General features: G+C 43.4%; 2 protein-coding genes across 5 annotated transcripts; one reads left to right on the top strand and one right to left on the bottom strand.

Moving 5' to 3' along the window:
- The first annotated feature begins 282 nt into the window (after positions 1-282).
- LOC139542974 (short transient receptor potential channel 4-associated protein-like) lies at positions 283-13758 on the top strand. Its single transcript, XM_071348999.1, has 19 exons — positions 283-441; positions 964-1092; positions 1254-1370; positions 1471-1528; positions 1627-1682; positions 1973-2101; positions 2391-2592; positions 3481-3669; positions 5887-6029; positions 6482-6610; positions 6711-6769; positions 6908-7009; positions 7112-7195; positions 7279-7369; positions 7477-7617; positions 7761-7872; positions 11068-11180; positions 11397-11603; positions 12118-13758. The coding sequence occupies exons 1-19, from the start codon at positions 325-327 to the stop codon at positions 12253-12255; spliced, it is 2316 nt and encodes a 771-aa protein (XP_071205100.1). The 5' UTR covers positions 283-324; the 3' UTR covers positions 12256-13758.
- Positions 13759-14697: 939 nt separating this feature from the next.
- Positions 14698-27572, bottom strand: LOC139542975 (uncharacterized). Of its 4 annotated transcripts, none has more exons than XM_071349003.1 (11): positions 27498-27553; positions 26802-26899; positions 25484-25701; positions 23377-23495; positions 22581-23011; positions 21978-22454; positions 21528-21833; positions 20832-20959; positions 18484-19024; positions 18016-18256; positions 14698-17065 (listed from the first exon to the last, which is right to left on the bottom strand). In XM_071349003.1, exons 9-11 carry the CDS (start codon positions 18889-18891, stop codon positions 16962-16964), a joined length of 753 nt encoding a protein of 250 aa, XP_071205104.1. In that variant the 5' UTR covers positions 18892-19024; positions 20832-20959; positions 21528-21833; positions 21978-22454; positions 22581-23011; positions 23377-23495; positions 25484-25701; positions 26802-26899; positions 27498-27553; the 3' UTR covers positions 14698-16961. The 4 variants fall into 4 exon arrangements, with proteins under 4 accessions (XP_071205104.1, XP_071205103.1, XP_071205102.1 ...); XM_071349002.1 differs by lacking the exon at positions 25484-25701 and having other exon boundaries at positions 21978-22165; positions 22283-22454; positions 27498-27549; XM_071349001.1 differs by lacking the exon at positions 25484-25701 and having other exon boundaries at positions 27498-27549.
- Between the last annotated feature and the right edge of the window lie 291 nt (positions 27573-27863).

The raw sequence follows: 27863 nt of genomic DNA, 5'->3' as shown, positions 1-27863 counted from the left end.
TATTTCACTACCACTGCATTCGCTATTTACTTCCACTGTAACTATTCCACCAACAGCTACTATCCCACTACAACAAATAATACAGTCACTAGTACTTGTACTACTACAGTAGTCTCCATTTCTTAACACTAGACTCTAACAATTTAAACGTTTCAACTTCTTCCACCTACCATAAAAATACGCCACCCACAACATTTTTCTTGAATAATTACGATCTCTAGTTAGACAATTGTAGTTGCTATAGCACACCATTAGGTGGTCTGTGCGAACTCTGCCGTCGACAGTCCTTAACTTCCTGTTTAGACAAGCAAAAGAGGAAGAAGTATGGCGACAACAGAGCGACTCGGGCCCTCTCGGACCCGAAGAAATAGTAATAAAAACATACTTACAAGGATCAGACATGGAGAAATCAGTGGCGGGGGACTTAGTCGAGGCACAGAGGTAAAATACACATTTAGAAATCCTTTCTAAAAGCTGAAATTATGAGGGTTTGGGACGGAGAAAACCTAGCTAACTAGGTTGATAGCTAGCTAACGTTACGTCTACTCGGAACGGAGCGCTGTGCAAACGGCTGGCTAATGTAGTGGAAGTGAATGTAGGTAGTCATTTTATTAGCTAGCTAACAAGTTAATATGCTAGCTACTACGTTATCTACTTCACTAAGATGGCTGGCTTTCTTGTAGCGGACTGAACTCCACTCCATGGTGAATGAAGTAAAATAAACTTCCTTCACCATGTCCGCTAGCTTCCTTGCTGATCACTGGAAAAGTTGTCACAGCAACCGCTCCAGGCTACAGCTATCTCATTTTAAACATCAACTGGTATAGCCCCTCAAATTAGGGCAATGACTCGTGTGTGTATATCTTGTCTATCTAATATACACTAAGAGGGGGATCGCTTATTTATGTACTGCATTTTCCCTATCATTTTCTTGTTCCTATCGTGTTCCCTCCTTGTCCTCAGATGTCTGAGGCCCTACTTCAAGAGAGGGACCATCAGGCCAAGTGGCATGGGATTCCAGTGATGCTGCAGAGACTGTATGACAGCAGTCACCTCAACAGTGACCTCTCCCAGATCCACTCCATTATCAAGGTGCAATAATTACTCTTCCCTGACCTCGTTGGTGCTGTAATGCCCCTCTTTACAGGTGACTGTTTCATGTTTGTTTTCCTCGTGGTAGCTGTGATGGTAATTGTTGCTGAGCTGACAGATGTTGTTCATGACGTGTTTGTGTTCTCTCTATGGTGTGGTAGGAAGTGGCATCTTTTCTCTCCATGGAGGCAATGTCGTTTGTGACAGAGGACAGGAGAACAGCACAGGAGTCCACCTCTCCCAACACATACACTTTTGACCTCTTTGGCGGCGTTGATGTGAGTCTCCAACATGTTGAAAAAGAGGCGTATAGAGCCGACGGTCTTGTCAGTGACCATATTTGCTGTGTCAGGGTTTTAATTTCTCCTTTGTCCTCAGTTACTAGTGGAGATTCTGATGAGACCCACCCTCACCACGCAGACAAATTTCCCTAAAAGTAAACCATATTACATTCCTATGTCATAGTTTTGCAAATGTGAGGAACCAATTTTTTCATGCCTTCAATATATATTCTAACATATGTTCTCATTACAGTGAGTGATGACCTCGTCAAGGATTGTTTAAGTGTTCTGTACAATTGTTGTATATGTGTAAGTATCAATGCCTTAGATAAAGTGTTTGAATGCATGTAAGAAATACAGAAATCCTCCCTGTATGATGCCAAACGCTGCATCATATGAAAGTTACATATCTTGAAAACTTGATTGCTGACAAGCAAAACATTTTGGGACTATGTCAACAATGGATTAATGAAACAAATACCAAAATATTGTTTTTGGGTGGAGTTTTCCTTTAACACAGTCTGACAGAGGATGATGTCTACCCTCTTTCCTTTCTTTTAGTCAGGGAAGGTTAATCATGAGCTTTCCCTCACTTTCAGATGGAAGGAGTCACTAAAAGTCTGGCATCACGAGATGACTTTGTCATGTTTTTGTTTACGCTCATGTCAAACAAGAAGACATTTTTGCAAACCGCCACATTGATTGAGGACATTCTTGGGGTCAGGAAGGTAAGGATGCATACTATCACTATGTCAGTCCTTACACATTTGCAGTTACCACAGGTCATTCAAATTAGCTGAACTTTGATCAAACCAAACTGAACCTAAATGGCCAAAAGATTCACAAAAACGTTAATGAGTTGTTCCATGCCATTTCAGCAAGCCATGACACCCACCATTTTGGATGAAATGGTTTCTGTAGTTAGAAACAGATAAGAAGCATTCCAGAATAATTTTTGCTTTGCCAGTTTAAAGTGGAATGACTCTAATATCTTGTACCTTCATCTTTATGCTCCAGGAGATGATCCAGCTGGAGGGCATCCCCAACCTGCCCAGTCTGGTCCAGAGCTTCAATCAGCAGCAGCTGGCCAACTTCTGCCGCATCCTGTCAGTCACCATCACTGAGCCGGACCTGGGCAACGATGACAAGCACACACTGCTGGCTAAAAACGCCCAGCAGAAGACCAACCTCTGCCCTTCCCACTCTGAAGTCAACCAGGGTAAGACAGCTCTCACCATCAGACCAGGGAGAGAGAATGGAAGGTGTTGTCACATAATGATGCTTCATATGACTAGCATTTAATGAAGAAAATCCTTGCAAATTACTTGTCCCTCTTTTGCTCAGCGATGAATGAGATAAAAAAAATTATGGATTTGTACTTCTCAATGTTTCCTTAGGGCTCAGTTAAAGGGGAAATCTGCAGTAGTTACATCCATTTTTGGACTTAATGATTAATGATATATACCTATTGATTATATAACTTCTAAATGCCTCATAAGCTTAGTTCAACTGTCGTACCCCATCAGAACCCAAAATATACGATTGTTTTACTCCAATGTTTGTAAACTAAGTATAATTTTGATATCATGGATGGTCAGTCCTTGCATCCATAGCTCTACACATAACCATGTGTATGTGACAAATAAAATTTGATTTGATTTGATTTTTCTGTTTATGAATTTTAGAGTGGTTGCATTTCTCCAGCCCCATGCTGCAGCTTTTTAGTGAAACAGCGACGGGGGAGTACGCTTTGTTATTGTTTTGACTGCTGATTGCCACTTTAATGGAAACAGTAAATTGATAATAAAATAATCTGTTCTCTCCGTGTGCTCAGGGTTTAAAGTTCTCAGTCACTTTTTGGGGGCTAGGTTGATAGCTTATTTTGTCTAAAAGAAATACTGAAGACCACACCTGAACGTCTACAACTAGATGGACATGTATAGTTTCAAATACCTGCCTTTTGTTTTGACAAACAAATCATTCCTAAAAACAATCTGTGATGCTCTCTGTTGAGTTTGGAAATCCCGATGTGGCACGCGAGCTGAGATGGACTTAAGTTTCAGTCATTCATGGGATTTAATTTTGATTTAACCCCTGTGTGCATCAGTGGCCCTGCTGAACATCCCGGGCTTCATTGAGCGGCTGTGTAAGCTGGCCACCAGGAAGGTGTCTGAGGCCTCGGGGGCATCCAGCCTGTTACTGGAGCTTCAAGACTGGTACACATTGCTGGACAACGCCCTGGTGCTGGACGCTCTTATGCAGATGGCCACAGAGGATGCCGAGCAGAGCAGCACAGGTCAGACCAGTAGATAATACATGCACTCTCCCTCACATACATGCCTACACGCCATGCTCCGGTCATCTGAGATATGCTGACGGTGTAACGGACCGTTGTTCACTGTTTTCTTACATCAGTAATACGGTTCAGAATGTGACCCACTTTACAGTCACGTGATGTCATAATCTTCAGGGATGTAAACTCGTCACTTTTGGCCGTTTTGATTTCAAAGTTAATGTGTAGATCTGAAAGAAAGAAAATCTGACAAAGTGCAGAGTGTATCACCCATTGGGCTATAAAATAAAGGCGCAAACAGATCTTCTCCCTGTGTGATCACTAAATAATGGTGTATAATAATAGTGTCATAGACTTCTCTCTCTGCTACAGCACAGCAAGTGGTATCGGAGCGCCACGTCTAGGACCTAAAGGCTCCTTAACAGCTTCTACCCCTAAGCCATAAGACTGCTGAACAATTAATCAAGTGGCCACCGGACTATTTACATTGACCCCCCCCATTTGTTTTTACACTGCTGCTACTCACTGTTTATTGTCTATCCATAGTCACGTCACCCCTACCTACATGTACAAATGACCTCTAACCTGTACCCGTGCACACTGACTCGGTACCGGTACCCCCTGTATATAGCCTTGTTATTTTATATTATTGTATTTTTTTTTACTTTAGTTTATTTGGTAAATATTTTCTAACTCTATTTCTTGAACTACATTGTTGGTTAAGGGCTTGTAAGGTCCACAACCTGTTGTATTTGACGCATGTTACTAATAACATTTGATTTGATATGTTTCTCATACCGAAATTAATGGCTGAGCACAAATCAAATGTTATTGGTCACATGCGCCAAATACAACAGGTGTAGTAGACCTTACAGTGAAATGCTGATTTAGGAGCCCCTTAACCAACACTGCAGTTTAAAAAAAATACAGATCAGAATAAGAGAGAAATGTAACAGAATGTATCCCTACTCGTTCTACAAATAGCTCATCAGAGTTTAGAGTGATGTCTTATCAGACTGAGTGCTTCATCATCCAATGTTGTGTTTGAGCAGCCAGCCACATCCCCTAACCAGCCATTAGCCTACTCAGCTGTGGACAGACAGCATCATCCCCTAACCAGCCATTAGCCTACTCAGCTGTGGACAGACAGCCACATCCCCTAACCAGCCATTAGCCTACTCAGCTGTGGACAGACAGCATCATCCCCTAACCAGCCATTAGCCTACTCAGCTGTGGACAGACAGCCACATCCCCTAACCAGCCATTAGCCTACTCAGCTGTGGACAGACAGCATCATCCCCTAACCAGCCATTAGCCTACTCAGCTGTGGACAGACAGCATCATCCCCTAACCAGCCATTAGCCTACTCAGCTGTGGACAGACAGCATCATCCCCTAACCAGCCATTAGCCTACTTAGCTGTGGACAGACAGCATCATCCCCTAACCAGCCATTAGCCTACTCAGCTGTGGACAGACAGCATCATCCCCTAACCAGCCATTAGCCTACTCAGCTGTGGACAGACAGCCACATCCCCTAACCAGCCATTAGCCTACTCAGCTGCTTCTCCATCCGTTCTTTCTGCGCATCCCCCATCAGTTTTAAAATGTTATTTAGCCGTGATGGTGGGCTGGGGTTGTGCAGACAGTGATGGGGTTTCTGTTACATTAGTTTAATTATTGGAGCGGCTCACAGCGCGAGCGTAGTGGATACATATATCTTTTAATAGCTTCTGTAAGAACAAGCAGGCCAGTCTGACTAGGCTGAGTGCCATAGAGGAAAACAGAGCACAGAGACAGTCATTCTTGTGCCTTTACATCACTGAAAACTACCAGTTTCTAGCCCAAACCTCTGGAACTACCTTCTCCCCTTTTCTACATCGAAATTGTCGCACATTTTATATTTCTAAACTACTCGAGGGCTACTCAAACAACCTTGTTTGGTCATGTTACCTGGATAGCTAACTAATAACAAGCTACATTGGCTTAGGACTGCATAATTTATTAGCAGTATCACAATACTACTCTATGGTGATATTTGGCCTGGTGTATCGCACGGTTAGTAAAAATATTGTTATTGTGACGACCCCACTCGGAAAATAGGCATCTTACAGCTTTTCTTGGATTTAACTGAATTATTTTTGTCCCCTTTTTGGGCCCCTCACCAGTTATCATCCCTGAGTCTTAATGTGTTTCTTTGCACTGTGCTGTTTCTTTCTCAGAGTCGCCAGACGAGAGCTCTCTGGTCACCAGTCCTCTCAGGCACAGTCTGCCCCAGTCCATGAAGATCGTCCATGAGATCATGTACAAGGTGGAGGTTCTCTATGTGCTCTGTGTGCTCCTCATAGGCCGCCAGAGGAACCAGGTGAGACACAGATAGCTGGACTTTAGTTAGGAAATGGCTTCAATCAGTAACTGAGATTGTAAAGTTTCTCCACTGTGCTTCTGCCTCTGCATTCCTTGCCTTTTGTGGTTTTAGGTTGGTTGTTAAGTACTTTGTGACATCTGCTGATGTAAAGTTAAGCTGTAAGTCCTGGGGGGGTGGTATATGGCCAATATACCACAGCTAAGGGCTGTTCTTATGCAGGATGCAACGCGGAGTGCCTGGGCAAAATGCAACGCAGAGTGCCTGGATACAGCATTTAGCCGTGGTATATTGGCCAGATACCAAAAACCCCTGAGGTGCCTTATTGCTATTATGAACTGGTTACCAATGTAATAGACCAATAAAAATAACCTGTCCTGTCATACCTGTGGTATACGGGCTGGGTTTTATAGAATCCATTTTATTGTAAAGACATGGTGCCTTGTAAACAGGTTCACAGAATGCTTGCAGAGTTCAAACTGATTCCAGGACTCAACAACCTGTTTGACAAGCTGATCTGGAGAAAGCAGACATCCACCCACGTCCTCCACGGCCAGAACCAGAACTGTGACTGCAGCCCGGTAAGAAGACCGCTCTGGGAATGGGCTCAATGGCGCTGTAACACTAAGCACCTCTATTGCAGCACTCATTGGTTCTCCTCTCTCGATCTCACTCACACAGGAGATCTCCTTTAAAATCCAGTTTCTACGACTACTCCAGAGCTTCAGCGACCATCATGAGTGAGTTCAGTACAGACACTATGATTTAAACTGTATTTCTGTGGAATTAGACATATGGGTCTGGTACTGAGTTTGGTACCATCGTGTTCAGTGACTCTGTCATTTGGATCATGTCTGTTCTTTCCTCCTCCCTCTCAGGAACAAGTATCTCCTCTTGAACGCTCAGGAGCTGAATGAGCTCAGTGCCATCTCTCTGAAGGCCAACATCCCTGAGGTGGAGGCTCTCGTCAACACGGACAGGTAGGGCTGTTAGTTAGCCAGGGGCATAGGGATGGAGGACATTTTGTGTTTCTGAATTTGACAAATCCTCCATTGCGTTGGATATTTTCTCTCTATATATAGAAATCTAATCTGTGATGGTAAAAAGGGCCTCCTGACACGGCTACTTTCAGTCATGAAGAAAGAACCGGCCGAATCCTCATTCAGGTGAGTGTGTGTTGACTCCAGGAGTTAATTAGTGAAACGTCATCAGGTATAGGAAGAGAAGTGTTAAACCCCTGTCTGTCTAGGTTCTGGCAGGCGAGGGCGGTGGAGAGCTTCCTGAGAGGATCCACCTCCTACGCTGACCAGGTGTTCCTGCTCAAGAGAGGCCTGCTGGAGGTACGGAGGCTGTTGCCAAGCAGTGAAGCCACACACACCTATGATAGAACCGCCTTCAAGTCTTCATTTAAAACCTCCTATTAAATCCCTCTCCTCTGTCCTTCCAGCACATCCTGTTCTGCATCATAGACAGCGGCTGTAAGTCCAGGGACGTGCTGCAGAGCTACTTTGACCTTCTGGGGGAACTCATGAAGTTCAACATCGACTCCTTCAAGAGGTTCAACAAATACGTCAACACAGAGGAGAAGGTAGGACACGGCCCAGGAGAGAGGCACTTCAAAACAATGAGGATCAGACCGATGGAAAGGGAGTGCAGTCCACTTTCTAGCTTAACCCTAGAGATCACTTCCTTTTAATACATGTTTGGTTTCATTTCTGCTTCCTGTGTTAGTTCCAGACGTTCATGACCCAGATCAACAGCTCTCTGGTGGACTCCAACATGCTGGTGCGCTGTATCATTCTGTCCCTGGACCGCTTCGAGAGCCAGACTGACGATGTGAGAGGTAGGTCCATAGAAAATAGTCTTAGGCCTACCGGTGAACACGTTTGTGGCTGTAGAAACGTGTTAACCCTCTAGAGTCGACTGACACACCGTTGCGTCAATCTAAGTGGTGGTCTCCGTTTTGCTCTACGGCCCCCACAAGTGTCTGGATTCATCTGAAGTCGGTACCATCGACGTGCCAATTTCTGTTCGAACCGTTTGGGTTACAAACAAACTCACAAACACTATGGTGTTCTCCGTTTTTCTCTACGACCCGGGACTTGTCTGAAGGTAACCAGTACCAGTTTAAAAACATTGATGGAAGTATGAAGGTTGTTTTGTGGCATCCTAAAAAAGGAGTTTAATATGTGTTTTTAAAAAATATATACACACACACACAGTGGTGGAAAAAGTACCTAATTGTCATACTTGAGTAATAGAAAATGACTCCAGTGAAAGTCAACCAGTAAAATACTTGAGTAAAAGGTTTTAAATATACTTAAGTATATTTGAGCAATTACATTTACTTTTAATACTAATATTTCACATTCCTTATTTTCTTGTTTTTTAAGTTTATGGATAGATAGGGACACACTCAGACATCATTTACAAACAAAGCATTTGTGTTTAGTGAGTCCACCAGATCAGAGGCAGTAGGGATGACCAAGGATGTTTTCTTGATAAGTGGGTGAATTTTACCATTTTCCTGTCCTGCCAAGCATTCAAAATGTAACAAGTATTTTTGGGTGTCAGGGAAAATGTATGGAGTAAAAAGTACATTATTTTCTTTAGGAATGTAGTGAAGTAAAAGTTGTCAAATATATAAATAGTATAGTACAGACCCCCAAAAAACACAAAAGTTTAGACACACCTACTCAAGTGTTTTTCCCTTATTTTGACTATTTTCTACATTGTAGAATAATAGTGAAGACAAACTATGAAATCACCAATGGAATCATGTAACCAAAAAAGTGTTAAACAAATCAAAATATATTTGAGATTCTTCAAAGTAGCCACCCTTTGCCTTGATGACAGCTTTGCACACTCTTGACAAACCCGGTTTTTAGAAATGTTTGCTAATTGATATATACAATTTAAAAAATCACATTTACATAAGTATTCAGACCTTTTACTAAGTACTTTGTTGAAGCAACTTTGGCAGCGATTACAGCATCTTCTTGGGTATGACACTACACGCTTGGCACACCTGTATTTGGGGAGTTTCTCCCATTCTCTACAGATCCTCTCAAGCTCTGTCAGGTTGGATGGGGAGCGTCACTGCACAGTTATTTTTAGGCCTCTCCAGAGCTGTTCAATCGGGTTCATGTCCGGGCTCTGGTTGGGCCCATTCAGAGACTTGTCCCAAAGCCACTCATGCGTTGTCTTGGCTGTGTGCTTAGGGTCGTTGTCCTGTTGGAAGGTGAACCTTCACCCCAGTCTGAGGTCCTGAGCACTCTGGAGCAGGTTTTCATCAAGGATCTCTATACTTTGCGTCGTTCATCTTTCCCTCAATCCTGACTATTCTCCTAGTCCCTGCCGCTGAAAAACTTCCCAACAGCATGATGCTGCCACCACGCTTCACCATAGGGATGGTGCCAGGTTTCCTCCAGATGTGACGCTTGCCATTCAGACCAAATAGTTCAATCTTGGTTTCATCAGACCAGAGAATCTTAGGTGACTTTTGGCAAACTCCAAGCGGGCTGTCATGTGCCTTTTCACGGAGGAGTTTCTTCCCTCTGGCCACTCTACCATAAAGGCCTGATTGGTAGAGTGCTGCAGAGATGGTTGTCCTGATGGAAGGTTCTTCCATCTCCACAGAGGAACTCTGGAGCTCTGTCTGAGTGACCGTCGGGTTCTTGGTCACCTCCCTGACCAAGGCCCTTCTCTTCCTATTGCTCAGTTTGGCCGGGCGGCCAGCTCTAGGAAGAGTCTTGGTGGTTCCAAACTTCTTCCATTTAATGGAGGCCACTGTGTTCTTGGGGACCTTCAATGCTGCAGAAATATTTTGCTACCCTTCCCCAGATCTGTGCCTCGACACAATCCTGTCTCGGAGCTCTGTGAACAATTCCTTCGACCTCATGAATTGGTTTTTGCTCTGACATGCACTGTCAACTGTGGGACCTTATATAGACAGGTGTGTGCCTTTCCAAATCATGTCCAATCAATTAAATTTACCACAGGTGGACTCCAATCAAGTTGTAGAAACATCTCAAGGATGATCAATAGAAACAGGATGCACCTGAGCTCAATTTCAAGTCTCATAGTAAAGGGTCTGAATACTTATGTAAATAAGGTATTTCTGTTTTATTTTTTTTATTTTTTGGATATAAATATTTTTTGATCCATTTTAGAATAAGGCAGTAACGTAACAAAATGTGGAATATATTATATATATTTTCCACAGTGTTACGTTACTGCCTTATTCTAAAATGGATCAAAAAATATTTATATCCTCAGCAATCTACACACAATACCCCATAATGACAAAGCGAAAAAAGGTTTAGAAATGTTAGCAATTTTTTTTCGCTGAAAATAAAAATGCTCAGGATATATACCCTGAGCTTATCTCCTAGATATAGGACAGACACGTCAACCTTGTTACTTATGATTTTATTTTTGGACTGTCTGTTAATTTTTTTATTTATGAATGTGTTATTCAATGTGTTTCTAAAGGCCAAAATGTATATTTTATTAAAAAATTCTAAACCCAATAGCTAAATGATCCATAGTATGACCATCTTAAAACAATTCCATGTATCAGCTTAGAACCCCCACAACAGCGTAGACTTTTAAGAATTAACCAGGCAGTCATTGTAACTAAGAATGTGTTCTTTATTTTACCAGCCTGGTAAAATAAAGGTCAAATAAAAGTAAGCCCATTTGATGCATCAGGAGGCTTTGAAGTAGTGAAATATTCCCACTGGGCACAGACATCAGTTCAACGTCAAGTTTTGATTTACATTTGGTTGAGTTGTCAACTAATGTGAATTCAATGTGAAATAAATAAAACCATGTCATTGGCTTTGGGTTCAAAGATTCAATGTCATATACATTTTTAGGTTGAAGTGACGTGGAAACAACATTGATTCAACCAGTGGGTTATGTCTACTCTTGGTGTTTGTAGAAATCCACCTCTGACTCCTCCATGTCTCTGTTTTTTTTTTCTGTCTGTCTCTCTGTCTGTCTCTCTCTCTGTCTGTCTGTGTCTGCCCTGTAGTTGTGGAGGTGCTGTCAGAGTGCAGTCTGTTGTCCTACATGGTCCGCGTGGAGAACAGACTAACCATCCTCTTCAGGCTCGTCAACATCATCAACGTGCAGACGCTCACACAGGCAAGGAACCCCCCTATCCCATCGTCTGTTGTCAGGTTTACTGTAATGCTAATGACTGTCATGGCATTGCATCCTCCTCCTAGCTATCATAGACTTTACATTCCTCTATTTCTTGTTTCTCATATTGAGACATACACTTGTCTGGATCATCTACATGTTAACGGACTGTGATCCTTTCCCTTCTGTTTGATGGTGGCTGGACCCTACCAATGTTAGGAGAATGTGAGCTGTCTGAACACCAGCCTGGTGGTATTGATGCTGGCCAGGAGACGGGGCAAGCTGTCCTTCTACCTCAACGCCCTGAGAGAGAAGGAGTACACAGAGAAGTACCCCGGCTGCCTGCTCAACAACTTCCACAACCTGCTGCGCTTCTGGCAGCGCCACTACCTCAACAAGGACAAGGACAGCACCTGTCTGGAGAACGTGAGTGTCCTCCCCAATGCGCTCACACACACACACACACACCGACCGTTGTTCCTTGAATGCTGCCTACTCTATGGTGGTAATTCTGTATTAGGTTATCTGTACACTAAACCATGTTCTGTCCTATTGTGGTTGACTGACTTACTGATGTATCTCTCTCTTTGGGTTAAATGAGAACACATTTCTGTTGAATGCATTCAGTTGTGCAACTGACTAGATATCCCCTTTCCCTTTCTATATCATTCTCTCCTATCACTCTCTCTCTCTCTCCTATCACTCTCCTATCATTCTCTCTTTCTCCTATCAATCTCTCTTGCTCCTATCATTCTCTTTCTCTCCTATCACTCTCTCTCTCCTATCACTCTCTCTCCTATCTCTCTCTCTCTCTCGCTCTATCACTCTCTCTCTCTCTCTCGCTCTATCACTCTCTCTTATCATTCTCTCTTTCTCCTGTCTCTCCTCTCGCTCTCGCTCTCCCATCGTAACATTCTCTCTCTCCTCCTATCTGCAACAGAGCTCCTGTATCCTCTTCACCTATTGGAAGGAGACCGTGTCAGTTCTGTTGGACTCAGACCGGACTTCACTATGTGCCATAGCCAGCTACATCGACGAGGCCTACATGGATCTGGGAAGAGACTTTCTGGAAGTTTAGTCCCTGCGACGCTTTCTCTGGAAAAGAGGGGGGGGGTGAAAAGAAGAGAGGCAATGTCTCAATCACCTGAAGACTGAACAGATCTGAGCGCTCACTTCTTCACATGGCTGTTATTCAGGGATCCATCGGTGTACAGAATGACTGTGTGCACAGTTTTGGGCATGTGTATGTATTTTTGCATTTGTGTGTGTGTGTGTGTGGATATGCTTTAGTGGGTGTGTGAGTATTGGCTGTAGGAGTGGATGCGTATGCTTGTGTGTGTAGCAGTGGAGGCTGGGGAGAGGAGCTATAGGAGGACGAGCTCATTGTAATGGCTAGAATGGAATAAATGGGTTTGTGTTTGATACCGTTCCATTTATTCCGTTCCAGCCATTACAATGAGCCTGTCCTCCTATAGCTCCTCCCACCAGCCTCCTCTGGTGTATAGCTGTGTTGGGGTGTGTCACATGCTGGAGTTTCCATTCTGTTTTATCTGTGGGGGAAAACAGTCAGCCAATCAGCAGCCTTTCACTAACAGAAGGGAGATGATTTCTCGTACCCTGTTGTCACTAGTTACCACAGCCACAAAGTCATAACCCTTGCCTATTTTTCTCATTTCTATTCTTAAAATGTGATTTCAAACCGAACCTTAACCGCACTGCTAACCTTATGTCTAATCTTAAATTAGGACTAAAATGCTCATTTTTGTTTATATGAATTATTACGATATAGCCCATTTAGTCTTTGTGCCTGTGGTAACTAGTGGAAACCCTCCTACCCTCTGGCAAAAAAACGACGGTCCAACTTCATATTGAGTGGTGCCAAAACTCTGCATTTACATGGTAATTACACTGGCAGATATAGTGGGTACATATACAGGGTTAGTACTTACAACTGGTATACCTGTTTTGATGCTAGTGTAATAGTCGAACACGAAGGGGATGTTTTAACACAATCAATTTGAATTTGTTTGCAGATATAAAGCATGTTAAATACATTTTGTTGTGCAGTCAACGCAATGTGTAAGTACACCAACTGGGAAAAGAACATTACTCTGTATCTAACGGTATGTAATTACTATGTCAAAAATGTTTTAGGGACATTTAATACAAGTGGGACCAAAACATTGATATTTAAGGGACAAGCAATTGTTTTATTTTGGTGGTCTAAAAAGGGACTCTATATTTAAAGAAATGATCCATGTAAATTATAAAGTATTTAGGTGAAGGACAAGGTCGACACAAGGCTCTGGAACATGGACTCACCAGAAGCATGAATGTCTTGGGTCCGACAACACAGAGGGGACCTGACTGGCCATCCTAAGTAACGTTAGGAAAGATGCTTAACTTATGGCATGAGGATACGAGACTCCCTGTTTCAGAATGTGTATCTGTATGTGGCACTGGGCTTATGTCTGAGCTCTTCTCAGAAAGTGAGTGAGAGTATGTGTGTGTTCATCTAATACACAGGTGAGTATCTGTAACTTCACTTTGTAAAGCGAATGAGATAAATAACAGAACACCACTTTGGCTCTGTCTTGTCTTTTTATTCAAGTGCTTTAATTCACTACAACACATGGATGTAAAGTACAATCTATTGTTGACAATGGACAGTCCTGTCAAAGGCTATTTAATATTTTAACATGGCGTTGGTTTGTGTTAGTCTATCACAAATCATTGCTATTTGAACACACGTGTCAAACACTTAACACCCATTGCAGTCATCTGAAAGCACAAGAGTTTAATCCAGGAGTACTAGCAGGCCTCCACTTAATTCTGCAAGCAGATTTAAGTCAGGCCTGAGACTAGACCACTCAAGAACACTCCACGCGTCTTGGAAAGCCATTTCAGAAGACGGGTGGGTTTTCCTGTTACATTTTACCTGGGCTTTGCTACTTTCATATTTCTTTTGATCCTAACAAACTCCCCAGTCCCTGCCGATGACAAGCATACCCATAACATGATGCTGTCACCACAATATTTGCAAATGGAGAGAGTTTCACTCTGTTGTATTGAACTTCACCCAACCCTGTCGTTTTTATTTTAGGCCAAAAAGTTAATTTATTTGCGGGTTTTAACAGCCTTGTTGCAAACAGAATGTATTTTTTGAACACAGGCTTCTTTCTTTACACTTTGTCACACAGGCCAGTAATATGGAGTGAATGCAATGTTGTAGATCCTTTTTTGTATGTTCAAGTATTGTGGTGGCAGCATCATGTTATGGGTATGCTTGTCATCGGCAGGGACTGGGGAGTTGGGATGAAAATAAATATGAAAGGAGCAAAGCCCACCTCAGTCTTAACCCTGGGATAGGTTTTATATTTCTGTGGGACAATTACACACATCTCCATGTAAAAGACATACCAGCATGGCTTTCCAGGAGGTGGTGAGTGGTTTAGTCTCAGTCCTGACTTAAATTTGCGTAAAACAAGATTTAAATATTGCTGTCTGTATTTTTACATTTACATTTAAGTCATTTAGCAGACGCTCTTATCCAGAGCGACTTACAAATTGGTGCATTCACCTTATGAAATCCAGTGGAACAACCACTTTACAATAGTGCATCTAACTCTTTTGAGGGGGAGGGGTGGGGTTAGGAGGATTACTTTATCCTAGGTATTCCTTAAAGAGGTGGGGTTTCAGGTGTCTCCGGAAGGTGGTGATTGACTCCGTATCAATGAACCCCAACCAAATTTACTGAGCCTGAGCAATTCTGGATATACGGTTAATTTGGAAAGTATTCAGACCACTTTACTTTTTCTACATTTCGTTACATTACAGCCGTATTCTAAAATTGACAAGAAAACTAATTTTCCTTATCAATCAACACACAATACCCCATAATGACAAAGCGAAAACAAGTTTTAAAAAATATACCTTATTTACATAACTATTCAGACCCTTTGCTATGAGACTCGAAATTGAGTTCAGGTGCATCATGTTTCCATTGATCATCCTTGAGATGTTTCTACAACTTGATTGGAGTCCACCTGTGGTAAATTTAATTGATTGGACAGGCACACACCTGTCTATATTAAAGGTCCCACAGTTGACAGTACATGTCAGAGTAAAAACCAAGCCATGAGGTTGAAGGAGTTGTCTGTACAGCTCTGTGACAGGATTGTGTTTGCACAGATCTGGGGAAGGGTACCAACAAATGTATGCAGCATTGAAGGTCCTCAAGAACACAGTGGCCTCCATCATTCTTAAGTGGAAAAAGTTAGGAACCACCAAGACTCTTCCTAGAGCTGGACGCCCGGCCAAACTGAGCAATCAGGGGAGAAGGGCCTTGGTCAGGAAGGTGACCAATAACCCAATGGTCACTCTGACAGAGCTCCAGAGTTCCTCTGTGGAGATGGGCGAACGTTCCAGAAGGACAACCATCTCTGCAGCACTCCACCAATCAGGCCTTTATGATAGAGTGGCTAGACAGAAGCCACTCCTCAGTAAAAGGCACATGACAGCCCACTTGGAGTTTGCCAAAAGGCACCTAAAGACTCTGAGACCATGAGAAACAAGATTCTCTGGTCTGATGAAACCAAGATTGAACTCGTTGGCCTGAATGGCAAGTGTCACGTCTGGAGGAAACCTGGCACCATCCCTACGGTAAAGCATGGTGGTGGCAGCATCATGCTGTTGGGATGTTTTTCAGTGGCAGGAACTGGGAGACAAGTCAGGATCGAGGGAAAGATGAACAGAGCAAAGTACAGAGAGATCCTTGATGAAAACCTGCTCCAGAGCGCTCAGGACCTAAGACTAGGTTGAAGGTTCACCTTACAACAGGACAACGACCCTAAGCACACAGCCAAGATGATGCAGGAGTGGCTTCCGTATAACTCTCTGAATGTCTTTGAGTGGCCAAGCCAGAGCCAGGACTTGAACCTGATCGAACATCTCTGGAGAGACCTGAAAATAGCTATGCAGCGACGCTTCCCATCCAACCTGACATCCAACCTGACACCAACCTGACATCCAACCATCCAACCTGACAGAGCTTGAGAGGATCTGCAGAGAAGAATGGGAGAAACTCCCCAAATACAGGTGTGCCAAGCTTGTAGCGTCAAACCCCAGGAAACGTGATGCTGTAATCACTGCCAAAGGTGCTTCAACAAAGTAGTAAAGGGTCTGGGTGAAGGGTCTGGATACTTATGTAAATGTGACATTTCAGTTTTATATTTTTAATAAATTAGCAAAACATTCTAAAAACCTGTTTTTGCTTTGTCGTAATGGGGTATTGTGTGTAGATTGATGAGGGGGGGGAAAAACAATTTAATACATTTTGGAATAGGGCTGTAACTTAACAAAATGTTGAAAAAGTCAAGGGGTTTGAATACTTTCTGAAAGCACTGTGTACGGGTGACCACTTAGTTAACCTAAGTGTGACCTCTGAACTTGTTCTCCTACAGTTGTTTCTTAGTGTTCTGGCTGAAGGAGATCTTGGTATCATAGCCTCCGGTTCCACTAGCCTACAATTATACTCTGCTACACAGAGCGAGAAGCAGAGAAAGGTGAGTTTGGTTAGCTTCTCGAGGTCAGTTAACTTTCTGACAAATTAATAACAAAGTCATGCTGTGCCGTGTGACCCATCATTTTAATGATTGACAGACGCTATGTGTTTAACTAAGGAGCTAGTTAGGCTACTGTATATGGTGAAGTGTGTTTTTCATGTCCCTTTACTAACATAGTCCACTTGCTGCTCCAGCTTGACCTTGGTTAGTCAGGGCCAGGTTAGTCAGGGCCTGCTGGTAGGCCTCCTGCAGGGCTGCCTTCTCCTTGGTCAGGCTCAGCATGGACTTGCCCAGAACACCTATCTCCTCCATCCGGTTCTTCACCTGAGGACAGAAAGGGGGAACAAACAATGTGGTATAAATATGAAAGTTCACAGTCATTGGACTCTGGAGCAGCGGAAATGCGTTCTCTGGAGTGATGAATCACGTTCACCATCTGACAGTCTGATGGACAAATCTGGATTTCACAGATGCCAGGAGAACACTACCTGCCCGACTGTAAAGTTTGGTGGAGGAGGAATAATGGTCTGGGGCTGATTTTCGTGGTTCGGGCCCCTTTAGTTCCAGTGAAGGGAACTCTTAATGCTACAGCATACAATGACATTGTAGACAATTCTGTGCTTCCAACTTTATGGCAACAGTTTGGGGAAGGACTTTTCCTGTTTCAGCATGACAATGCCCCTGTGCACAAAGCGAGGTCCATACAGAAATGATTTGTTGAGATCGGTGTGGAAGAACTTGACTGGCCTGCACAGAGCCCTGACCTCAACCCCATCGAACACCTTTGGGATGAATTGGAATGCCGACTGCGAGCCGGGCCTAATCGCCCAACACCAGCGCCTGATCTCACTAATTCTCTTGTGGCTGAAAGGAAGCAAGTCCCCGCAGCAATGTTCCAACATCTAGTGGAAAGTCTTCCCAGAAGAGTGGAGGCTGTTATAGCAGCAAAGGGGGGACCAACTCCATGTTAATGCCCATGATTTTGGAATGAGATGTTCAATGAGGACGTGTCCACATACCTTTGGCCATGTAGTGTATCTGATATATACAGCACAGTAAATTGACTGATCAGAGGTTTACACTACAGGAATGCTGAAAAGTATATCTGCGGGCATTGAGCCACCCATATATACCCCCTTAGCTTGGGTACCAGTCTGTTTAGCTAACATTCCACTCCATGTCATTGGCCAAAAAAATTTAGCATTACAAGGAGGGGCAAGGAGTAGAACGGTAGTTAAACAGACTGGTACCCAGACTAATCCCTCCCTGCTCACCTTGTTCTCTGTGGCATGTCTCTCCTTCTCCACCTTGGCCATGGTGATCTCCAGATCTGTCTTTCTTCAGCTCTGCACACACGTCCTCCAGCTTGTGTTTCTTGGCGTTCAGGCTGGCGTTCAGGCTGGCATTCAGGCTGGCCTTCATCTCCTCATCCTCAAGTCTTTCCTTCAGCTCTATGACCTTGGCCTTGATCAGCAGGTCACAGTAGTCCTCTGCATCCATCAGGTTGTCCTGCTCCTGGGGGTCAGGGGTCACACAGAGAGAGACTTCCTGTTTAGTACATCTTCTTAGCATCTCTTATCTTGATTTATGGCCTAATCGTTTCTGGTCTATTCTGATTAGGTCTACATTTACCTTGTCTGATCATATTTCTACATGTTTACTTTATCTTATCTCATTGATCCTTATCTTGACAGTATCCTGTTGTACAGTGTAATATATTGATGTTATCTGTAAACACTCACTGCCTGCAGCTGTAGGGCCGGGTCATTCTTCTCCTGGATCAGGTCCACCTGTCTCTCCTGCACCCCCTTGTGCTTTGCCTCCGACTTGTCAAACACGTCCTTCAACTTGGCAAACTCCTCCTCTGCCGTGGCGCTCCTCAGGAGAGGCCTGAGCTTGAAGAAAAGCAGGGCCAGTTCCTCCTCTGCCGTGGCGCTCCTCAGGAGAGGCCTGAGCTTGAAGAAAAGCAGGGCCAGTTCCTCCTCTGCAGTGGCACCCCTCAGGAGAGGCCTGAGCTTGAAGAAAAGCATGGCCAGCTCCTTCTCTGCCGTAGCGCTCCTCAGGAGAGGCCTGAGGTTGAAGAAAAGCAGGGCCAGCTCCTTCTCTGCCGTGGCGCTCCTCAGGAGAGGCCTGAGCTTGAAGAAAAGCATGGCCAGCTCCTTCTCTGCCTTGGCGCTCCTCAGGAGAGGCCTGAGCTTGAAGAAAAGCAGGGCCAGTTCCTCTGCCGTGGCGCTCCTCAGGAGAGGCCTGAGCTTGAAGAAAAGCAGGGCCAGTTCTTCACCACTGTAAACGCCAAGATGTTTTACTGGATTAATCTCTATTCATGGGTGAAAAGAGGAGAATGGTTTTTGTGCACTAAGGTCTGAATTTAAAAAGGAATGACATTTGGGACTAATGTTCATGTTTTTGCCTTAATTTATTTATTTTATGTAACCATACCATACGGAGTGACTTGGATTTCCGTATAGAAATGCTAAATGCTCTGAAACCAGGTTGTGTGTCCTCCTGGGCAGAGCTATTGGGGGAATTTTTTTTGTATTTAACTAGGCAAGGTAGTTAAGAACAAATTCTTATTTACAATGACGGTCTACTGGGGAACAGTGGGTTATCTGCCTTGTTCAGGGGCAGAACGACAGATTTTTACCTTGTCAGCTCAGGGATTCAATCCAGCAACCGTTTAGTTACTGGCCCAACGCTCTAACCACTAGGCTACCTGCCACCCCATGAGAGGCTGTCAGATCCTCGCCATGCGGCAGGGCCAACTCATGAGTCTGGAGAGACGCAAGATGTCGGAGGAGAAATAAAGATCACACGTGAAGCGGTTCCACTGGGACGGCTCTGTATTTTGAGTTTTCAGGCCCAACCCAAAACGTTTTTAGTAGTGTTTTCTATGCGAATTGTGTGTGAGTGTTTTGTTAGTGTGTGTATTTGCCCCCAAGTTTGTGCCCCCAAGTTTGTCGGTATGTACATGGCATGCGTGAAGTATGTGTGTGGTGAGCGTGTCAGAACTTGCTTGCTTTACTGTGTGTGTGTGTGTGTGTGTGTGTGTGGTCCTGGTGGAAATAGCCTGTTGTAACCTCCGGGCGCTAACTGGCACTTACTAAAACAGGAGGGGTTGACACATGGCCCTTAAAGAACAGCACCTGTCATGTCCTCCAGCCCCGTATTAATAATAACCCCTTCTCCCTGGTCCCCTTTGTCCATGGAGCCTGGAGTTCAGAGCCTCCACATAGCTGGAATAACTGGCCAGGTAATAAGGGATTAAGTCCTCTGGTTTCACAGAGGGCTGGAGTTTCACATAATAAAATACCCTCTACCTGACCCACAGTGTGTCTCCAGTCTTGCCTTGCCAGTGATTCACTATTGATTTACTTCCCCCGGCCAGCATGCTTGCTGTCTCCCAGCACCCACTATTGTAAAGCAAATGAGACAATGGCCTGCGCCCACCAGGCCATATTTGGTAAGCAGGGCACACACAGATCTAATTTAGAACAAAGAGGGGTGGGAGGGATCTAGACCACGCCCACCCGTTGACTGACCAGTTCATTGGACACATGACAGGGACATGTAAGGGTGGAAAGCCATAGGACAAAGCTTCTCTAGCTACCTTTTGTAGTCTACTGCTTTACAGCACATTTCTAAAAAGCTCTACTAATACACACATTATCCCCAATCAATCAGGCATATATGTTTCATTATTTCCCCACCTAAATAGAATTTGTAACATATCGTACGTTTTGCGATATTCTTAACATATTGTACGTTTTGCAAATTCGTTACATATATGAATTGTAATTCATAACATATCATACGAAATGGGTGTTGGACACAAAATATTACCTACCATACGAAATGTAATATATCATACTAAATGGATTGTCCTGGATCTACGTACAGAATAATACGAAATGCTCTGAGACACATACTGACAAGTAAGTCTGTCCCAAACATTACGACAACCGATGAGGAGTGGCCATATGCTTTAAGCTTCAGCCACAACACCAGGCACAACTGGAGATGAGATCTCAAAACACAAGAATCCAGCTCCAAACTCATTCAGGTGCACCAGTACCAGTCATACAGTACCCACCTTGGTGATTCATTCCAAACTTGTACTGGGTGTGGTCAATGTCCTGTGATCTCAGCAGCTTCTCCACAGCCTTCCTGCTGTCCAGAAAGGATTCCTCAGGGATAGCCATGGGGTTCAGGATACGATACCTGCACAAGATAGCACACACAGCAGGGAACACGTAAGTAAGTCCTTGATTCTTCACATTATTGTCATTTTGATAATAAGATGGTACACGTGTTTGTGTCTCTGTGTTTTCAAAGTTCTACATGTATACTGTATGTGTTACAGAGGTACTATGCCCATCGTAGTTTGAACTCTGCATAGAGGATCCGGTTGGGGAAGCCCTTCCTGCAGATACGGAATTCCCTCCAGTACTCCGTTACACCGTAACTGCTGAAGGACCTGGAATGGGTCCATGCCTCCTGGGACAAAGATGACTGAAAGAGGCAATCTTACCTCATCCTTGTCCTCAGTCAGAGGCATGAAAGAGTGGAGGTAGCACAGACTTAAAGTGATGTTCATGAGCTGAGTTACCTAAACATCACTGCAAGTCTTAACTACCTCCCTCTCAACTCAAGGCAGGTCATCGTGACTCAGGAAAAACAAACAGAGCACCTCTAAATACTCCCCTTCTGATCTCTACTAAACCACACAACTCCGACACCTAGAGACACTCTGGTAATGCCAGCCTGTCTCTACGTCACTCTTACACACCTTGTGAAGCTGTGACACGGTCTGGAAGGAGGCCCCTTTCTCCTCCTCTTCTCTTTGGACTCTGTCTTTTGAATCAGCAGCTGAACAGTCAAACTGTAGATCACGATGACTTCATTTCCATATTTAGTGTAGTTTCACTTTAAAAAAATGTAAAGTTGTGTCACTGTCAATAGCTGCATCGCTACTGATAAAGTTCTCTAAAAGGCATGCCAACAGTTTATTAAATGATCCCTGTAAGCAGGTGACTATTGTCTCATCTAAGGGGTCTCTGTTTTTGTCCAGCCATCCTCTGATGTTGTACCGTACCTGGAGATGGGTGACGGGAGAGGATGGGTCAATGGTGAGAAATAATACCTTTAACATTGATTAATATCAAGTGTCATGAAGACCACATGTTTTAACTGTTAAAAAAGGAGCAAATGTTTCAAATAAACAGACTGGAGCACTTACCACTCCAACGTAGTGCACCAGCTCAGAGTGGGTCTCGTATTTACGTTTCTTGTCAGAGCCGTGGCTTGATGAAGTTGGGAGACTTGCCCACATGGTTGTCATACAGCTTGGTCTTAAAGCTGACATCAGTGGCCTTTTGAAACTTGCATTCTTCCTCCAGGATGAACAGTATACTGTATGCCCATGGACTGCAGGAAACAAACGAGAGTAAATCACACAGAAATCAAACCACTCTTCACAGGCTAAATGTACCGGTCCCTCTGCTCTAGCCCCTTATTTGAATGGCTGAGACAACAGACACACACCTTCTCTATGAGGTTGATACAGGTTTGTAGATCCAAGCCAAAGTCGATGAAGGTCCAGTCAATACCCTCCCTCTTATACTCCACCAGCTCCAGGATGAACATGTGGTGGTTGAAATACTGTTGCAGTTTCTCGTTGGGGAAGCTTATGCACAGCTGCTCAAAGTTGTTGAACCTGAGTGGAGCATGGAGAGATAGAGTGAAGGAGGGTTGAAAAGAAGGAGAGGTTTATGAGCTGAAACAGTCAGGAAAAAGACAATATAAAATGCAAAATTTTGTTAGAGGCAATGTGTAGGCCTACCTCGAAGATCAGAAACCCTTCAATGTTCAATAGACCGACGAAGAACTGTCTTGGTAGGGCCATGTAGAGGCTCTTGTTGATCCGGCTGTCTTGGCAGGGCTGTGTAGAGGCTCTTGTTGATCCGGCTGTCTTGGCAGGGCCATGTAGAGGCTCTTGTTGATCCGGCTGTCTTGGCAGGGCCGTGTAGAGGCTCTTGTTGATCCGGCTGTCTTGGCAGGGCCATGTAGAGGCTCTTGTTGATCCGGCTGTCTTGGCAGAGCCATGTAGAGGCTCTTGTTGATCCGGCTGGCTTGGCAGGGCCGTGTAGAGGCTCTTGTTGATCCGGCTGTCTTGGCAGGGCCGTGTAGAGGCTCTTGTTGATCCGGCTCATCATCCAGTTGAACATGCGGTCGTAGGTGGATTTGGCTAGAGCTCCAAACTGAGTAGTTCACCTAAAAAAAGGGAACATATAGCTGTTACAGTAAATCACTGACTTTGCTCAGAAAACAATATTGGCAATGTGGATAATATTAGCTTGAAGTCAACTTATTTAAAAAATAAATAAAAAATGTATGTAACCTTTATTTAACTAGGAAAGTCAGTTAAGAACAAATTCTTATTTACAATGACAGCCTACCGGGGAACAGTGGGTTAACTGCCCTGTTCAGGGGCAGAACAATTTTTTCCTTGTCAGCTCAGGGATTTGATTCAGCACATTTCGGTTACTGGCCCAACGCTCTAACCACTAGGCTACCTGCCACCCCAATTCTATAGTTTTTCTATAGTTGTTCTACAGAGAGAGAAGAAGAGAGCTCACCTGCTCAACAGTCTGGCCCTTGACGACGTACTCGTTACACACTTTGACCCGAGGGTGGAGCAGACCTTTGGTGAGGTCACCTGAATTGATCCCCATCAGGTAGGAGGCCTTGTCCGCACCTGAATACCAAAGCACATGCATACACTATATGTATAAGGTGAAGAGGAGGCTGGTGGGCGGATCTATAGGAGGACGGGCTCATTGTAATGGCTGTAATGGAATAAATGTAACGGTATCAAATGCATCAACTTGGAAACCACGTTTGACCCCGTTCCATTCATTCCATTCCAGCCATTACAATGAGCACGTCCTCCTGTAGCTCCTCCCACCAGCCTTCACTGATTGGGTGGTGTTTCATATTGACATTGTGTTTGCAAAATAGTTTTACAAAAACCCTATCATAACGGTAATGTATTCCAGTTTAAAGAATAGGAATGCTCAGGTTGACAATCATACTCAGGATGTTAACATTATAGAGTAAACGATGCACTATAGTCTGTTTAATCAGACATGAAGTCGGACTGACTGCTTGCTCCTCTCTCCGAACCTTCTTGAACTTCGTGTTGCCAAAGTGCATGATGGACCCCACTATTTTATAGCAGCTGTACTTCTCCTCAGTAGTGAAGCCCAGACTGTCCATTGCATACGGAGGAGGGGTCAGGCAGAGAGAGAGAGAGGTCAGACTGTCCATTGCATACGGAGGAGGGGTCAGGCAGAGAGAGAGAGAGAGAGGTCAGACTGTCCATTGCATACGGAGGAGGGGTCAGGCAGAGAGAGAGAGAGAGAGAGAGGTCAGACTGTCCATTGCATACGGAGGAGGGGTCAGGCAAAGAGAGAGAGAGAGAGGTCAGAGGCCAGAGAGTAAGGAGAGAGAACTTCACATAGTAAACAGAGTGGAGGAAAGGCAGTCATCTGTGGCCAACAGTTCCTCCTCCTCGTCATTCACGTTCTCCACTGTTGTCACACCTTGGGAACAAAAGTGGTAGTCGAAGGGATCGGTGGACATCAATAACATGTATGGAAGATCAACAAGAAGACACCCTGTCAAAAGCTTGGAAACTTGGAGAACTCTGAACAGATAAAACTCTAACCCAAAAGCATGGATTGATTCTCATGATGTATTGAGAAAACATATGGCCCAGAGTTACCAGAATTTATTTATATTTTTAGGCATTTACTTACTTATTACATACGTACTATTTTTAAACGTTGTGTAAGCACTGTGAACATATTTAATCTAAATGTAGATTAAATAATTCCAACATGACACAGCTTCTATCTTTATATAGAATTGGTTGTATTGTTGTAGACTTACTATGCATGTCAATGTAGGCGTTGTCAACAATCATGCGCCTCTTGCCTTTGTTGAGAGAGAGAGCGCTTGGTTGTGAAACAAAATATCGCCCACATAGAGGGAGAGTCTCTCTGATTCAGAATAACCTGTTTATCCTCCCTAGAGCTCCTCTATGGCATAATGTACAGAACTGTGACTCACATAGATCATCCACATACTGTAGTGCCTGGTGAGGTTGAAGAGCACAGAGGCATCATTGAGGGTGGTCAGTGTGACCATGTCCTAAATCATGTCTACACTTCAGAGGGTTCATCTGCTGTATGTCATCCTCCTTCACAACCAAAGTGTTAGGGAGAGTTGGGCAAGTCTGTAGTTAATTCATACAGTAGGTAGCGAATGATCTATCACTTCATTCTAGGGACTCCTGCACCACAGCATTTTAAATGTTTGGTGATAATATTTCACATAGATTCTATTAGATCTGCAAATCTTTTTAATAAAAAAAAACACAAACTATTGTCACAAATGTGACAACAGTGCACTTCAGAACAAAGTAAAGTTATTTTGATTTAGCTATGGACTGTATTACCTACACCTACTCATTCATTCAAGGGTTTTTCTTTATTTTTACTATTTTCTACGTTGTAGAATAATAGTGAAGACATCAAAACTATGAAATAACACATATGGAATCATGTAGTAACCAAAAAAAGTGTTGATCAAATTAAAAAATATTTGAGATTCTTCAAAGCAGCCAGCTTTTGCCTTGATGACAGCTTTACACACTCTTGGCATTATCTCAACCAGCTTCACCTGGAATGCTTTTCCAATAGTCTTGAAGGAGTTCCCACATATGCTGAGCACTTGTTGGCTGCTTTTCCTTCACTTTGCGGTACAACTCATCCCAAACCATCTACACTGGTTTGAGGTCGGGTGATTGTGGAGGCCTGGTCATCTGATGCAGCACTCCATCACTCTCCTTCTTGGTCAAATAGCCCTTACACAGCCTGGAGGTGTGTTGGATCATTGTCCTGTTGAAAAACAAATGATAATCCCACTAAGCACAAACAAGATGGGATGGCATATTGCTACAGAATGCTGTGGTAGCCATGCTGGTTAAGTGTGCCTTGAATTCTAAATATATCACCGGCAGTGTCACCAGCAAAGCACATCATACCTCCACCTCCATGCTTCACGGTGGGAACCACACATGCAGAGATCATCCGTTCACCTACTCTGCGTCTCACAAAGACACGGCAGTTGGAACAAAAAATCTCGAATTTTGAGTCATCAGACCAAAGGCCAGATTTCCACCAGTCTAATGTCCATTGCTCGTGTTTCTTGGCCGAAGCAAGTCTCTTCTTCTTATTGGTGTCCTTTAGTAGTGGTTTCTTTGCAGCAATTCGCCCATGAAGGCCTGATTCACGCAGTCTCCTCTGAACAGTTGATGTTGAAATGTGTCTGTTACTTGAACTCTGTGAAGCTTTTATTTGGGCTGCAATTTCTGAGGCTGGTAACTCTAATGAACTTATCCTCTGCAGCAGAGGTAACTCTGGGTCTTCCTTTCCTGTGGCGGTCCTCATGAGAGCCAGTTTCATCATAGCGCTTGATGGTTTTTACTCTAAAAGTTATTGACATTTTCCAGATTGACTGACCTTCATGTCTCAAAGTAATGATGGACTGACATTTCTCTTTGCTTATTTAAGCTGTTCTTGCCATAATATGGACTTGGTCTTTTACCAAATGGGATTATCTACCACCCCTACTTTGTCACAACATAACAGATTGACTCAAACACATTTAGAAGGGAAGACATTCCACAAATTAACTTTTAACAAGGCACACCTGTTAATTGAAATGCATTCCAGGTGACTGACTCCTGAAGCTGGTTGAGAGAATGCCAAGAGTGTGCAAAGCTGTCATCAAGAAAAAGGGTGGCTACTTTGAAGAATCTCAAATATAAAATATATTTTGATTTGTTTAACACTTTTTTGGTTACTACATGATTCCATATGTATTATTTCATAGTGTTGTCTTCACTATTATTCTACAATGTAGAAAATAGTAAAAATAAAGAAATGAACATCAGTATGTTGTATTCAACTGCAACGAATAGCCTACCAACCCTTACATCTTTGGTCTCCACAGTGGCTTTGTCACCATCTAGTTGTTTAACCTTCACCTCGATGTAAGCCTCTTTCTCACCCGGGATCAGCACTTGTATTGTACCTGAGTGAATGGGCATTTAGAAGACAACAACTGAGTGGCAAAAAACATTGCAAAACGGTCAATATTCTCATGGTCATCTTCCATACAGTCCATAGAAAGTGATGTATGGAATTTGAAAAATAAAATTGTTGCATTTCTGGTGTTGAATCTGACAGTGCCATCAAATGCATAATTGTCCTTGGTGAGGCTGGTGAGACAGAACGAAGTTGCCTCCCGAACTCTTTAATTTAATTCAAGTTGAACATGCTGACAACTCCGGATGAAGAACAAGCACCAGCGCACCTACAAAGAATAAGCGCAGTAACGGAAACACATTGTTGAAGACATGCTCAAAACTACCGGAGGTCCATTTGAACTGTAAAATGTGACTACGACTATTCTTATAAAATTATGGTTAGCTGATGTCATAAATTCATGTTAAATTATTTACATTATTAATCACTCACTAATATTTGTAAACATGGTACATGTGGTGTGCTGATTCAACAAGTTACTCCAACGCATGCAATGTGTAAAGAGTTGCGTTAATTTGTTATAATCGCGTAATTACGCATCAATTGTAGAGTGAATGGAACGCGCATGCATCCGGTGTACTAACCTTTGAGCGCACTGTAAAAGTTTGACCGGTGTGCGAGAGTGTCCCTTTTATTGTCCTCCTCAAGGTCAGGGTTGGGGGAGCTACGTCAGACATCCCCATGTGTTCCCTTCCTCAACAGCCTATTGGCTCGGACCTTGTGCATGGAGCGTCACAAAAGGCAATCTGAATTTTTTTCTTTCCCCAAACATATATATATATATATATATATATATATATATATATATATACATATATATATATTTAAACGGCATTGTTTTACAGAATATTACATCAATGTGTGACTTTTTTTCTGTCATTAATAAACTGCACATAGTCATATAAAAGGATGTGCCTAATTAAACTGAAAATAAATTAGTTGTTACTCAA

This window comes from Salvelinus alpinus, chromosome 17, assembly GCF_045679555.1.
Source record: "Salvelinus alpinus chromosome 17, SLU_Salpinus.1, whole genome shotgun sequence".
In the NCBI taxonomy this organism is placed as follows: Eukaryota; Metazoa; Chordata; class Actinopteri; order Salmoniformes; family Salmonidae; genus Salvelinus; species Salvelinus alpinus.
The sequence above is the reverse complement of the archived record's forward strand: the minus strand, read 5'-3'. Positions and strand labels throughout refer to the sequence as shown.